This window comes from Colossoma macropomum, unplaced genomic scaffold (genome assembly GCF_904425465.1).
Source record: "Colossoma macropomum unplaced genomic scaffold, Colossoma_macropomum, whole genome shotgun sequence".
In the NCBI taxonomy this organism is placed as follows: domain Eukaryota; kingdom Metazoa; phylum Chordata; class Actinopteri; order Characiformes; family Serrasalmidae; genus Colossoma; species Colossoma macropomum.
In genome coordinates, this window is record NW_023494790.1 from 38,298,172 (window position 1) to 38,314,743 (window position 16,572).

The 16,572-nt window shown below is 44.5% G+C and overlaps 1 protein-coding gene across 4 annotated transcripts in view; it reads right to left on the bottom strand.

Annotated features, from left to right (window-relative positions):
• The window catches only part of pemt (phosphatidylethanolamine N-methyltransferase), a 69,936-nt gene that overhangs the window by 51,289 nt on the left and 2,075 nt on the right, over positions 1-16,572 (bottom strand). For 3 of the 4 annotated variants that reach the window (XM_036573335.1, XM_036573338.1, XM_036573336.1), the window contains exons 2-3: positions 13,049-13,156; positions 15-130 (exon numbers count right to left, since the gene is read on the bottom strand). In XM_036573335.1, the coding sequence (XP_036429228.1) occupies positions 15-130; positions 13,049-13,156 (224 nt within the window). Of the gene's footprint in view, positions 1-14; positions 131-13,048; positions 13,188-16,572 lie in introns of all 4 variants that reach the window. The other variant, XM_036573337.1, reaches the window with a different exon arrangement.

Sequence of the window (16,572 nt, forward strand, 5' to 3'; positions counted from 1 at the left end):
AGTGAGTGTGGTACCTGTGACTGCGGTACACGTTGAGAAGCAGGATGAGGATTCCGAGGCAGTAACAGGCCACATACGGACTCCCAAACAGCCGCGTCAGCCCGCGGGTCCTGTGCTCCCATCTGGCAACCTGAAACACACAGGAGCGTAGATCAGTCATCATAACTGTACAGGAGCACGTTACTGATGTAGATGACTGTAAGTGACTGTGCTGAACGCTGAATGTCCACTCACGCTAGCCCTGCTCCTGACCGCAGAGTAAGTAAATGATGACCTAATATTAACAAATATTAACCACAAATGTTTATATCAGAAATAACCGAGATAACGAGAGGTAAAAATAAAGCGTGTAACTGTCCTGATTAAGTAGATGAAACGTGTTAGAACGATGAGTGAACAGAACTCAGGAGTCACCAAAGGTGTTTATAAAGATGAAGCTCTGCCAAGGCTGAGCGTCAAGTTCAGAGCTGAAAATGAGCCCCGACTGATGATCTAAGGAGATGAATGGAGAAGATCATTAAGGCCATAATCAGGCTCTAGAATTAAGAGCCAGAACTGCCAAACACACAGGTCAACCAGGAAGGGTTGCGTAACCAATCCCACCTCTTTTCTGTTTCAGTTGTTTTTTCCCTCCGCAGTAGCTGCATTATCAATTAGCCAAAATGAAATGAAGTCATTTCCCATCATTCAATTATGATCAAATCCAAATTCTTTTTGGCTCGTTAATAACGCGTCTAATGGACGTGTGGACTCGGAACCCTGAGTGTAGAAATCTGTGCCAACAACGACCGTAATAAACCATAACAAACCCCACTCTGATTAACAGTTCATTAGAAGGACAAAGGTACTAATTAGTGGTGGGGGGGGCAGTGGGGGGCGTGAGGTCTGTAATAACCAGATTAATGCATGCTGGAGCTGCGAGGGTCTCAGAGGCCTGAGGAACAGAACATGCAGCGATCGCATGCACAACACGCCTTGGCTGCGTCGCATCTGTTCTCACATATTTACTTTAACCCCTGTGTTCTCTCCCTCATCCACTAGAACTCACAACAACCCATGTTTAACGCACGTTCTCCTCAGTGTTCTCCCTAATGTTCTCCTCAGTGTTCTCCCTAATGTTCTCCTCAGTGTTCTCATCAGCATTCTCCTCAACATTCTCCTCATTGCTCTCAACATTCTCTTCAGTGCTCAGTAAATCTTCAGCTCTCACTGAGAATGAACTCCTGTAGCGCTGCGTCACTGCTGGTGTGAACTCAGGGTTAGAGCCACAGGGGCATATCTAGAACTTCCAGAAGGTCTGGAGCGATGTTCTTTATTCACATCTGTAATTCGAAACACAACTGTTTGACTCCTCCGTCACTAATTAATTACAGGCATGCGATCAGATTACTCTACCTGTCTCTCTCTCTCTCTCTCTCTCTCTCTCTCTCTCTCTCTCTCTCTCTCTGTGTTGATGGAGAAGTGACAGCTCCTCTCAGCAGGTGATGATGCTTCTCACTTCCTGCGCTCACTCAGGGATTCAAACGTTAATTAAAACTAATTAAAGTCAGACTTCAAAAGAGCATGTAGTGGAGAAAGTGATCAGGGTTCATAACTGAGCCATAATTAGCTGAATGATCTATAAATACTCTGTGCTTGCCGTGGTGTAATTGCAGCGCGGGGCCTCGAGACGATGCTGACGTAGCAGTTTGATTAAAGCGCTTTAATTAATGTGCAGAATCATCACTTTAACACACCTTAAAGAGCTTCGAGTAACACTCACTGACGGCGGAGCAGAGCAACTCACCCCACTCACTCACTACACACTGCATATGGCCCCTCACAATACACACAGGCCCCTCACATTACACACAGGACCCTCACATTACACACAGGACCCTCACATTACACACAGGCCCCTCACAATACACACAGGCCCCTCACAATACACACAGGCCCCTCACAATACACACAGGCCCCTCACATTACACACAGGCCCCTCACAATACACACAGGCCCCTCACAATACACACAGGATCCTCACAATACACACAGGCCCCTCACAATACACACAGGATCCTCACAATACACACAGGCCCCTCACAATACACACAGGCCCCTCACATTACACACAGGCCCCTCACAATACACACAGGCCCCTCACAATACACACAGGCCCCTCACATTACACACAGGATCCTCACATTACACACAGGCCCCTCACATTACACACAGGCCCCTCACATTACACACAGGCCCCTCACAATACAAACAGGATCCTCACAACACACACAGGCCCCTCACATTACACACAGGATCCTCACATTACACACAGGCCCCTCACATTACACACAGGCCCCTCACAATACACACAGGCCCCTCACATTACACACAGGCCCCTCACAATACACACAGGCCCCTCACATTACACACAGGCCCCTCACATTACACACAGGCCCCTCACATTACACACAGGCCCCTCACATTACACACAGGCCCCTCACAATACACACAGGACCCTCACATTACACACAGGCCCCTCACAATACACACAGGACCCTCACATTACACACAGGCCCCTCACATTACACACAGGCCCCTCACATTACACAAAGGCCCCTCACAATACACACAGGACCCTCACATTACACACAGGCCCCTCACATTACACACAGGCCCCTCACATTACACACAGGCCCCTCACAATACACACAGGCCCCTCACAATACACACAGGCCCCTCACAATACACACAGGCCCCTCACATTACACACAGGCCCCTCACAATACACACAGGATCCTCACATTACACACAGGCCCCTCACAATACACACAGGCCCCTCACATTACACACAGGCCCCTCACATTACACACAGGCCCCTCACAATACACACAGGACCCTCACAATACACACAGGCCCCTCACAACACACACAGGCCCCTCACATTACACACAGGATCCTCACAACACACACAGGCCCCTCACAACACACACAGGCCCCTCACATTACACACAGGCCCCTCACAATACACACAGGACCCTCACATTACACACAGGCCCCTCACAATACACACAGGCCCCTCACATTACACACAGGCCCCTCACAATACACACAGGACCCTGACATTACACACAGGCCCCTCACAATACACACAGGATCCTCACAACACACACAGGCCCCTCACAACACACACAGGCCCCTCACATTACACACAGGCCCCTCACAATACACACAGGACCCTCACAATACACACAGGACCCTGACATTACACACAGGCCCCTCACAATACACACGGGATCCTCACAACACACACAGGCCCCTCACAACACACACAGGCCCCTCACATTACACACAGGCCCCTCACATTACACACAGGCCCCTTACACTACAAACAGGCCCCTCACATTACACACAGGCCCCTCACATTACACACAGGCCCCTCACAATACACACAGGCCCCTCACAATACACACAGGCCCCTCACAATACACACAGGCCCCTCACAATACACACAGGCCCCTCACATTACACATAGGCCCCTCACAATACACACAGGACCCTCAGAATACACACAGGCCCCTCACAATACACACAGGCCCCTCACATTACACACAGGCCCCTTACACTACAAACAGGCCCCTCACAATACACACAGGACCCTCAGAATACACACAGGCCCCTCACAATACACACAGGCCCCTCACATTACACAAACGACCCTCACATTACACATAGGCCCCTCACAATACACACAGGCCCCTCACATTACACACAGGACCCTCACAATACACACAGACCCCTGACATTACACACAGGCCCCTGACATTACAAACAGGCCCCTCACAATACACACAGGCCCCTGACATTACACACAGGCCCCTCACATTACACACAGGCCCCTGACATTACACACAGGCCCCTGACATTACAAACAGGCCCCTCACAATACACACAGGCCCCTGACATTACACACAGGCCCCTCACATTACACACAGGCCCCTCACATTACACACAGGCCCCTCACAATACACACAGGCCCCTCACAATACACACATTCATTCACCATCACGACACAGCGTCTGATATTTTATTTGAACTTTTAGTTTACTGTCCAGTTTAATTAATTTTCATTGCTTTAACTGAGACTTTACTAAGATAGATAATCTTACTTATTGATTAATACACGGTAAAGACAGTCCTACTGTCCTCATCCAAGGTTTACAGTCCTTCTGTAAAGATTTGAACGTATCACAATACTATATGTTTAAAAACTGGGTTGGGGTGTGTGTGTGTGGGGGGGTGTGTGTGTGTGTGTGTGTGTGGGGGTGTGTGTGTGTGTAACTTGTGCAGAGAAGTTTTATCACCCCACTGGAGCTCAGCCCCCAGGTGACGTAGACAATATCCAAGTCTGTCAGTAATTCAACTAAAAATAGCCTTAATTATGCGCTCATTATGAAAGAGGCTACTCTTATTGCACTTACAGTGAGTCACTGCTGCATCCTCTGAGCTCTAATCCACCCCAAAATTCAACCCAATTAAGCTCCTTAATAATTCAGACAGTGTGGAGGCTTCAGAGGAATTATAACCCCGTTAGCAACATCAACATCACATACACGACTGATCTATTAAAGTTAAAATGGAAATTACAAATTACAAAATCACATTATTCCAAAATAAGGCTTCCAATAAAAAGTCTGAGCTCAGTGTGATGTTTTCACTGAATGGAGCCGGAACGAGGAAAGAGGCTCAAAACGTCACACAGGCTAAAAAACAGACCAAACACTTCAACAGGCTTAAAATAAAAAAAGATGCTTAATATTAATGTGACTCTTAATGCAGAACCAGTTCCAAAAATGTTGGGACGATATGTGAAATGCTAATAAAGAGAGAAAGCAGTGATTAATAATTGAGCTTGACCTGTTTAACTTTGAAGACAGTATTTGATGTTTTATCTTTTAAACTTTGTTGTTTTTGTAAATAAACACTCTTTCCAAATTTGATGCTGGGACAGCATGATTGACCCCTGAGTTACATCATCTTTCTATTAACTCAGTACATATACACGTCTTCAGCTGTGCATCCATACAGGACCTTTGTTGTCATATTTTGTGCTTTATAACGACAGTTCTGGACTGCAGGCAAGTCAGTCTAGAACCCTCACTCTCTGAATACTCAGCCATGCTGTTATAACACGTGCAGAATGCTTCTTGGTGTGTTTAGTGTTAATGTGACATTCACAGATATTCAGGTTACCCACTAACACCCCCCCCCTCTTAATTTGCACCTGTCACAACATTTTAGAGCACATCAATTTCAGAATAAGCATATATTTACAAAAAACAGAGCTAATAAGGTAAAACATTACATGTCTTGTTTTTATTCAAATGCAGGTCAGAGTTGATCTATAAATCACTGCTTTGTGTTACTATTTACATTTTATCTGCTGTCCCAACTTTTCAGAATTGGGTTTGTAAATTCACAGGAAAAATAGAAAAAAGAGAACTAGCTTTCAGTAAAAATGTGGAAGTCTGTACTGAGAGGTGATTTTGTTGCTTCACTGTCCTTCTTTCTCTCTCTCTCTCCGCTCAGAATACCCGCTCTGTCCATTTCTCCATAATGTTCTTTAAGCTCCATTTGTCTGTCCTTGATCAGATTCTGGAGATAGAGCAGAAATCCATACTCCAGGCTAATAAGAGGTCACTGTGGTCAGGCCCCAGCCCACCAGGCGGGCGTCTCCTCGTGTCTGTAGTCCTTATGTAATTCAGCTCCTCACTCTAATTGACCAAGAAGCCTTTTATCCTGCTGGTGTTCCTTTTTCTGAAGATGGTGAGAACCTGACATTAAACCTATCTCAGTAATCCTAAAAATATATGACGATGCTCATTAACCAAAATCACCTTGCAAAAAAATTCTAATGGAGCTGAAAGCTATAAAAACTCCACTTCTCTGTCTGATCAGGGCTGTGTTTGTGTTTCAGATCATTGACAATAACCATGGCAACGTACACAATTCCATGGCAGCAGGATTTTTCACTTCTTTTTTATAAGCTTTTATTTTCTGGCAGGAGCTGAATTAGTTGGAGTGACTACAGTAACCGCGACAAAGCTCAAGTTCACTTCTTCACTGAATTTTCCGTTCCAGCATACATTAAATTTCTGTTCCACTTTAAAAGGTGCAGCAGTTACATAAATGTTCAGTCGTAACTGCTGCACCTTTTAAGTGGAACAGAAATTTAAATAAGAAGCTGGTGAACAGGAAGCAGACTTCCTTGTGTACAGACGGTGGAGAGGGTGTTTGTGGAGTTTAGTTTAAAGCTGCATTGCTTCTATAATGTAGACGTTCTGTTTCGCCATATTTACCTCCGTACTGTGGTGGGTCTGTGAGAGACGGGTGAAGTCCACACTAGTGTAATAGATGAAGACTAGTAATAGACTAGTCTGAAACAGTTTTGTGTAAGTTTGTACCTAAATTTGTGCAAAATCTTCACTATGTACTCAGTTACACACCTAAAAAAAGATGGTTCTTCAAGCTTTCTTTAGTACAAAAATGGTTCTATATAGAACCATGAACACTCAAAAAAAAAACCCTTTCCATGATTAAACAGTTCTTTGCATGGTGAAAGGGTTCTTCAGATCAGTGGAGAATGCGTTTATGGTTCTATATAGCACCAAAAAGCGTTCTTCTATTGATACAAGCTTGACATCATAACAACAGCAGAACCCTTTTCAAAAAGGTTCTATATAGATCATGCTTTTCAAGTCATGTTTTGGGCCGTTTTTGAGCTTTCTATGTGGTTTCCTCGAAATATTCCTGCTTAGGAGGTGGTTTAATATTTAATATTTAACTAAGCTCAAAGTGAACATTTGGTTTATAGCAGTGCGTAAACCTTAACGTAGTGAACCCCTCATCATCACAACTAGCCTACGTTTGAACTTACAGACAGTTGGGTCAACCGGCCTCAGAACACAAACAGTGACTCAACCCAGATGGCCTAACTCATTACATAAGAGAACTGACCTTAAGTGACCGCTAATATCACTTATAGTAAGAAACGAGCGTTCTCCATCAGCCGCTCACAGTAATGACTGAGTGTTCATGTGCGCACATGTTAATTAACACTAACACCAGCCGCTTCCTGCACAGACTTCCAGCTGCCTCACCACCCATCAGGAGAGAAATCCTCAGCTCAGGGCTCCTCAAATCCCCCCTAGTCACATGACCCCAGCTTCACCGCCCACAGCTCATTACCAACGACGGAGCAGCTGATCAGCTTCACTGATAATCCTGAGACACCTGCCACAGATTCAGCAGCCCAGCCTCTGCACAGTCACTGACCTCGGGAGCTTTATTTAGCTTAGCTTTAGCGTACGCTTAAAATTACTGCTGCATAAAGCACTCAGCATCGTCATCTGAGGCAAGGTGAGGCAGTCTACCTTAAACAGAGCTCAATTTAGGCCTCAAAAGTCTTTAGAAACTTTTTTGGGACAAAGTGTTAATCAAAGTTTAAGTAATGTGTGATTTTCCCACCTCTGGCTGTTAAATCAGACACTATATGAGCTGTTTTCACCAAAAATAATACACAGGGATCACATTCCCTATTAAGCTGACATTAATAGAAACCTATAAAACACAGAGCAGCGAAGGCTGAGGAATTGTTTTAATTAAAACAATTTTCTTTAAAATTTTTGTTTCGAGCCATTTTCATTTTCATTTTCATTTAAAATAACTGAATTGAATAATTTAGCCCAAAATAAGCAGCATTCAGGAGCGGCCAGCTCGTCAGGGTGCACATGTTGCATGCTAATTACTAATAACCATCATCATTCTGCAGAAAACAACAAGATGATGCAAATTCCTGTATATATTATACTAAATAATGAATGGAATTTTCCTTTTTTTACTTTTTATGAGGGGGAACAGGTTTGCACATTAAATGTGGGACAGATTAAAAAGACTTTTTTGGTTTATTTGTATACTAAATAAATTAAAAGGGAAAATATTTATTTTAACATTGTTTTGGAAAAGAACCAAATGAGGCAGTACTGTAATTATGGTGTTAGCGGAAGATTTTAATTTCATAAAGAAGTTCAGTGTGAGTGAGGTGGGCCCAGAATCACCATATTAAATGTGGATACAGATTTGTTGTGTATAATTATAATAAGTTTATTTTAAGTTAACGCTCTCTTCACTTTTTACAGAAAAACAACAGACATTGTATTGCTTTTAAAAAGAAAAAAATGAACTCTATTCAAGGAAAGTGCCAGAAATGTCTTTCTTGGGGTTGGAGACGTTTTCCTCTCCCACTTCAGGTCCCTGGATATGGTGGTGCCCAGGAACCTGAGTGACTCAACAGTGGAAGCTACACAGCCATTGATGATGAGGGGGTTGGGGGGGGTGCCCCAGATGTCCACCATCTCTTCTGTGTTCAGCAGCAGGTGGTTGCTGCTGCACCAGGAGACCAGCTACTCAACTAGTCAGACTCCTTCCCATTGGCTGTGAATCCCACCACCCGTGTCATCTGCAAACTTCAGGATCTTCACAGCTGGTTCCTTAGAGACACAGTCGTTGGTGTAGAGACTGAAGAGAAGGAGTGAGAGCACGGAACTTTGTGGTGCTCCAGTACTGAAGATCCGGAGGTCTGATGTGTGTTTTCCTATCCGCACCTGCTGCCTCCAGTTTGTCAGGAAGTCCATGGTCCACTGTCAGATGGGATCTGGGATGGGAAGGCTGAGCTGAACTCCACAAACAGAACCCTAGTGTAGGTTCCAGGTCATGATTCTGCTCAACCCTCATGTAACCTGCACTGTACTGTACAAAGGTCACACAACTCCCTTGGTGATCATTTGATTGTCACACCACCATCCACAGCCAATCATCGATCCCCTGAATACTAATCTGGTGCACCTGTCTTGTTTGCCATGTGATCATATGACCTGTGATTGATAGTATTTAACGCCTGGGCTTTAGTTCAGTCATTGTGAGGGGTCGCTTCTTTCACTACAGCTACTGGGCGCTCCATCCTGTGTTTGATTGATTTCCCGACTTTCTGTCTGTGTTTTTGGACTTTGCGACTTTTTCCTTCCCCTTTTTGGATCGAGTTTGTCTGCTCCTGTCTTTGTTCTGTTTTTGTATCAGGCTGACTTTGGATTTGACCTACGCATGTTTAATGACCAAGAGTACAGATTGTGTTCTAACTAGTAAAACCTCTTTTCTGTTTTTACCTGAGAGTGTCTGGCTGGTTTCGTCACATTACAACTAACTGATGTAGTGATATTCCTGGGCATTAAGCTAAACAGACTAAACACAGAGCATCTCTTACTGAGGAAAAACAGCCACTATCTCTCTGTCGCAGCCACAAATACTGTGCATTCTATCAAAGGATGGACAAAGAGTTCACATTTAAACCGCTTAAAAAGCAGACATTTATAAGACAAACGGTAAATATGCGCCTCACCGCGACAGAGACGGTAATGAGGAGCAGCGAACACGAGTGACAGAACGAGGCTAATCAAACAATAAAACCATTTATGGATCTGTAACCTCACTGAACGAAGAGCTTCATTCATTTGTGACAGATCTGTCTCACTCTCTATTGTGTGGCCAGCTTAGCGGAGGTAGCATCGCTGAGTGACCATCACTGCCAGACTCGCGGTGCCTCACATGGTCACTTCCTGTCCTAAAAACCTAAATATCCAAAAAAGACAGAGTGGGCAGAGTTAGTGTGTCAACAGATGCTGTAACAATCCCAGAGGAGCAGAAGGAGAGTGAGGACCTGTGGTGTGGTGTCCCAAATACGCCTCATAGGAAGGAAACATCACCAGCCCCGCTGGCAATTACACACATTACGTACAGGGAAAGAAGCCAGTGAAGCAAACCAGCACTGCTCACCACTGTTATCCACCAACCGTCCAAACATCTGCAGAGTTTCTTCTGAAATGAAGGTGTTAATAGTGAGTCTGTGCTGCAGTAACAGCCTCTATTCCCCTGGAAAGGCTCTAGATGTTGAACATGGCTGTGAGGATTTGATTGAGCATCAGTGAGGTCAGGTACTGATGTTGGATGGTCAGTTCTGGGCCACTCCAACTCATCCCAAAGGTATTGGATGGAGCTCCATCACTCCAGAGAACACAGTTCCACTGCTCCACAGCCCAATGCTGGAGGGCTTTATACCCCTCTAGCCCACGCTAGGAGAACCGAGGCTGCCCCTTCAGATGAGCTAGTGCTGGTCGTCTTTTACACAACATCTTTCAGCAAACTTATATTAGCCCTATATGACATACCATAAACTACAAAATGTTGGGTAAATATAGGGCGGTAACTCGGTCAACCGGATATATGTTCTATACGTAGGTACGGGCTTCGGTACAGAATTTTGGGGTTCAGATGTTATTTTTTGGCTAAATGTTGGTGATCAATAAAGGTGAACTGCAGAACACTGTACCGATCAGGGTTCTCAGGAGGAACTCGGACGTCTCGAGGTTTCTGTCCGTAACGCAGCTTTATTTTTAATTTGCTGAAAACAGCTCCGAACACGGCGAGAAGAAACCCAGCCTCTCCAGCGCCAACAGCTAAAACACTCTGCTCTACTCCAGAAAACCCACCACTGCCCCCACATTCAGGCTCTTCAACATAAAAGTCCTGAAACAGCCCAACAGAAACAGTTCTTTCTCTTTAATACACTGAACTGGTTACAATGCAGCACAGCAACGCAACAGCAGGTTCTGTCTGCACGTTCTGTCTGCACGTTCTGTCTGCACGTTCTGTCTGCACGTTCTGTCTGCACGTTCTTGGACTATATTTATCCTTTTTAATTGCTGTGAAGCTCTGGGGAACCTGTGTGTGTGCTGTGCTGTTACCCCCCAGGCAGCCACGTAGAGAGGCTAGCAGGCCTGGTGGGCGGGGCTAAGCCGTACTGTGGGTGCTGCAGCGCTCTGCAAGGAAAGCAGCCAGCTTTGGATGTAAATTTTCTGAACGACTTTCTCAAGCCCCGCCCCCCCATGAGGCAAAGCTTCAAACATTCACTGTTGATTACTGCCGAAGCTCCAGAGTCCTAGTAATAAAACAAAGTGCCTAAAAAACTTGGCTTGTCATCGACTCAAACTCCCAAATATTTGAAACTTCAAACACCGTCAATAACTGTTTGTTCATTTGTTTAGAATCTCCACCTGTATTAACACTGGTGTGCCTACTACAGGGTCGTCTTGGTCAGGGTTAAGTCTAGTCCTAGAGCACATTTTCCTTTTATTTGAGAATCTCTATTCCAAATGCTGTGCAGTCTAGGGCTGGGCTTAATCTCTGCCCATGGTCTTCACTTACGGACTGTAAATATGTGACTCTGACTAAACATGGTTTCATTTGCACTCAAAAACCTCTGATGAGGTAATAACTCCACTCTTGTGTACACACAGCGTGTCACAGGTCTGCTCCATTAGGCAGAGTACAACCCACGATGTCCTAATGATGCCCAGGCTGAAGGTTGAGCTCTCTGTGAATGAAAAGGTGGCACAGACGAGGACGTCTCGAGTGGAAAACAGGGCCAAACAGGAGGGAAACACCATGTTCCCTTATTACAGAGTGGGAACATGCACCAGGCCTCTGCGTGTTCCCTCGGGACCGCGCTGGAACTGCACGCCTTCTTCCTTTATCTTATCTAACAACCAATGATGCTGTCAGTTCCACCTGCTCCTTAAACCCTCATCCCATGATGTCAACTCCATACGCTCCTTAAACAACACCCCCAATGCCAAATCATACATTTATATCACAACCAACAAATGTTTATTGCAGTGTTCATTATTTTTCACACTACTGCTGCTTTAAACACCCAGCACTGCTGCTTTTCTGTGTCAGTCATGTTACAGACAGATCACTGAAGATAGATCTAATATTTATTGTATGTTTAAAGATAATTTAGTTGTCTAAAATTCTATTTTTCTGTATATAAATTATTCTATTGAACTATTTCAGAGTCAGAGCTGAAACTCATTTGGGACTTTCAACTGGTCTTGGACTTTAGACTAAAATCCTTTTGCTTTGAGTGACTCTAAACCTTAATTATCTTTATTGTATTAAAACTAATGATTGAACATTCCAAAACAATCATAACTCTACCAAACTGTAAATGTTTCAGTAGTGTCTGTTTCAGTAGTGTCTGTTTCAGTGACAATTTTAGCTTATTTAACTCAGAAACTCAGCCAGTACAGACCAGCAAACACAGCTCTGAACAGCTGTTCACACAGAAAATCATCATATTTTTCATTAAAACACTAAAAAGTGCTGAACTGCAGAAAATATGGCGATTCTTAATGTTCCACACTGATTTTCAGACTTTGGGACACATTTACTTCAAAACAATGGGATCTAACTGCTCACCATGTGGCCACGAGGGACAGGGATGCAGCCTCACTTCCTGCTCTAAAATGCAAGGGCGGGGCTAAAACAAGGCCCCGCCTACAGACTAAAACTGTTTTGGTAGTGACAGAATATAGGACAGCATTTTCAAAGTAAAGGTTGGTTTTTTATATTGTATTTCTTAAAGAAACAAACAATCAAAAAATGTAAGTATTAATTTCAGAAGTGTAAATTTGGAAGTTAGGGTTTGGGACAGACTCCTCCCAGTAGGAAGTACCCTGTTAATGCCTTGGTTGTAAATAGACGATAACATTATTCTTATAAATATCTAAGCTCTGAATACTTCATTGTTTTTTAAGCAGGTTTTTCCTATGAGTCTGAACTCATTTGGTAGAATATCCATATACATCTTTACATCCAGATAAAGAGCACAGTGAGAGATGAGGACACGATAGGAGAGCAGTTACAGTGATCTACAGCAGTTTTCTGGCAGAGGACAATTACGAAATTATTTACAATAGACAGACAGACAGACAGAGAGACAGACAGAGAGACAGACAGAGAGACAGACAGAGAGACAGACAGTAAATCCATTTCACATTAAAAGTGAAAAGAAGACACGCCCACCGTTTCTCATTCTAATCAGCGCTAACATGCTGTGCGCTAATGCAGAGCTACAGCTAGGCGCTCAGTTCCACATGACAGTGCTGGAACTCACCACGTTCCAGAAGAAAGGGTTGAAGATGATGGCGATGACGGCCACACAGAAGCGGGGCTGCATCACGTCAATGTGCTTCACCACCTCTGACAGCACAGACATGTCCATCTGCAGAACAAAGGGGAGAAGATCAGTCCACCTGCAGAACAAAGGGGAGAAGATCAGTCCATCTGCAGAACAAAGGGGAGAAGATCAGTCCACCTGCAGAACAAAGGGGAGAAGATCAGTCCACCTGCAGAACAAAGGGGAGAAGATCAGTCCACCTGCAGAACAAAGGGGAGAAGATCAGTCCACCTGCAGAAAAAAGGGGAGAACATCAGTCCACCTGCAGAACAAAGGGGAGAAGATCAGTCCACCTGCAGAACAAAGGGGAGAAGATCAGTCCACCTGCAGAACAAAGGGGAGAACATCAGTCCACCTGCAGAACAAAGGGGAGAACATCAGTCCACCTGCAGAACAAAGGGGAGAAGATCAGTCCACCTGCAGAACAAAGGGGAGAACATCAGTCCACCTGCAGAACAAAGGGGAGAAGATCAGTCCACCTGCAGAACAAAGGGGAGAAGATCAGTCCACCTGCAGAACAAAGGGGAGAACATCAGTCCACCTGCGGAACAAAGGGGAGAATATCAGTCCACCTGCAGAACAAAGGGGAGAACAGTAAACCTGCAGAATAAGGGGAGAAGATCAGTCCACCTGAGAGACAAAAGCAGAAGACTGAACGGGGAGAAGATCAGTCCACCTGCAGAACAAGAGGAGAAGATCAGTCCACCTGCAGCCACCTGAGGAACGAGGGGGGGGCGAACGAGGAGAGTTTGTTTCTAGATTCTGTTTTGTTCTCACAGCCAGTTTAGACTGGGGGTGGGTGATACGGCAAATATCTAATATTGTGATACTTCTATTTTCACGATACACGACATGTCAGGATATTTATTTATTCAGACGTCTGATCAGCTGGAACAGAGAAAAAAGAGCCAGTAGAGCTGCATTATTAAAATACTGTAAACACGATTTTTATTCCATTTTTGGCACTAAATCTAATTTTGCTCTCTTTATAATGAAACATGCAGTTGGTCAGCGTCTACAAGCACTGACGATAGACGACATGTTCAGGAAAGCATGATGCTTTGTATTGTGACATAATTTATCATGATGCTGATGATGATGTCCTGTTGCCCAGCGCTACTTTAGACAGTAACTGTTATCTGTCCAAGCAACACGTAACAGCCACCACATGCCTCAAGCAGCTTTACGCAGTTTGCTTGAAATCCAGCTGCTTCTGACCTCAAATGTAAATCATTCTGTATTTGTGATCACTGACAGTTGACGCTGATTGACAGCTGAGCCAGTTATTTACTCTCCCTGAGCACCAAAAGGGTTCTTCTGTTCTAATGATGTGAAACTTGTGACAGTAGAAGAACCCTTTTTGGTGCTATACAGAACCATCTTTTTTTAAGTGTGTGCTTCTTTGCCGACACAGGTCTCCTGTGTTTTGCTGCTGTCACACGATCTAAACACGGCACTGCCCGCCTGGACCTGCGCATCGCTCTGACACAGTGGTTCATACACGCCCACGAAGGAATCCGAGTCGTCGTCTCAGGTGACTCTACGTTTGAAAGAAACTTAAAGACAATGAGTCACTTTTAAACCCAGCGTTTCATTTTTGTAATAAACATCACTCACTGCTCCTTTAAATCTAAAGATGAGTTTGAAAGCTTTACTGCTGTGACTTTTTCCCTTTAATACAAACGTACATGAAGTTCAGACGTATCGTCTAAAGAAAACAGACTCCTTCCTAAAAGTGACTCAGCTACTTTCTTACCCTAATGTGTGGAGAAGCCTACAGCCTGCAGGGATGTCACCGCTACGCTGTGAATTACAGTCTAATGACGCAATTCAATATAAGAGACCATCAGAGCACAACAAAGCAGCCTTTCAGATACCTGCTGCTTTTGTTTACAGAAACAGAGAGGAGCTGACATCCCCCCAGGAGAGGAACACAAACAGGCTATCATCACTGAACCTGCACACTCACAACAAGCCTGCACAAACTGCACACAACCACACCAAACCTACATAAACGGCACAAATTCTGCATAAAGTCTGAAAAAGACATGCATAAACTGCACAAACAGACAGTAAGTCTGCATAAACTGCACAAACAGACAGTAAGTCTGCATAAACTGCACAAACAGACAGTAAGTCTGCATAAACTGCACAAACATTGACGCTGACAAACTGTTCTAACGCGTCTTTCTGAGGACGCTGTGTTACAGTGGGAGACTAAGTGGGGAAACAGCCTTTGTTTATGATGATTAGTCTGTAATAGGAAACATTAACAGTCTGCATTATTACTGCAGAATGGAGCTGCTCACTGTGACAGACTTACTGTTGTTATTAGTGACTCTAAATATAAACTCTGATCTGAGAACTTCCTTTGTAGCATCTATCATTATAAACACCCACACAGGACAGAAATATAATGAATGTGAACTCAGCACAGAGGCTGGGAGTGGACTCGGCGGACTCGGCGGACTCGGTGGTGAAGACTGATGACAGACTCGGAGCTATTTAGTTCATTTTGTGCCAAAAGTTTCAAATAAAGTAACAGAATCCACAAGCGAAACGTAAAGTATCTGAATGTCCAGATTACGTTATACTGTACCAAAGCAGCCGACTGCTTCAGCTCTGAATGACGTCCTCCCTGTCGCACTCGCCTCCATCACCTCCAGGTGCTTTGAAAGACCAGCTCTTTCTCATTTGAATTCCTGCCTGTCTGCTACACTGGACCCACACCAGTTTGCCTACCGCTGCAACAGGTCAACAGGTCACACTGTACTGACCCACCTGGACTGTGAAAGCTCATCTGTCAGCGGTTCAGCATTTAATACAGGGATCCCCTCCAGGTCTGACCGGTCTGATCAGAGGTGACGATGAGGTGGCCTACAGGGACGAGGTGCAGGTCCCCCATCTACATCAACAGAGCTGAGGTGCGTCTGGTTTTAAGTTCCTTGGTATCCACATCTTGAACGATCTCTCCTCCGTTGCGGTCAAAAACATTTTGCTTGTGGATTTTATTATTTTCTTTGAAACTTCTGGCACAAAACTAACCCCATACACAGGCGTTCTAACGTTCTAATGTTCCGACACAGCTCTGGATTATCTTTTGGCCGGGTTCCCTGAAAGGCAGAAAACACTGGCGACAGTGACAAACTCCCCGCTTAAGCTCAAAAGCAAAGTCAGAGAGTCAGAGAGTCAGAGTCAGCAAGTAAATGAGTAAGAGAGTCAGTAAGTCAGAGAGTGAGAGAATCAGAGAGTCAGTGAGAATGTGACTCAGTGAGTCAGTCAGAGTCAGACAGTCAGTGAATCAGAGAGTTAGAGAGAGTCAGTGAGGCAGAGTCAGTGAGTCAGAAAGTCAGAGTCAAAGAATTAGTGAGTCAGAGAGCCAGTAAGTCAGACAGTCAGAGAGTCATTGAGGCAGTGAGTCACTGAGGCAGTAAGTCGGTAAGCCAGTGAGTCAGTGATTC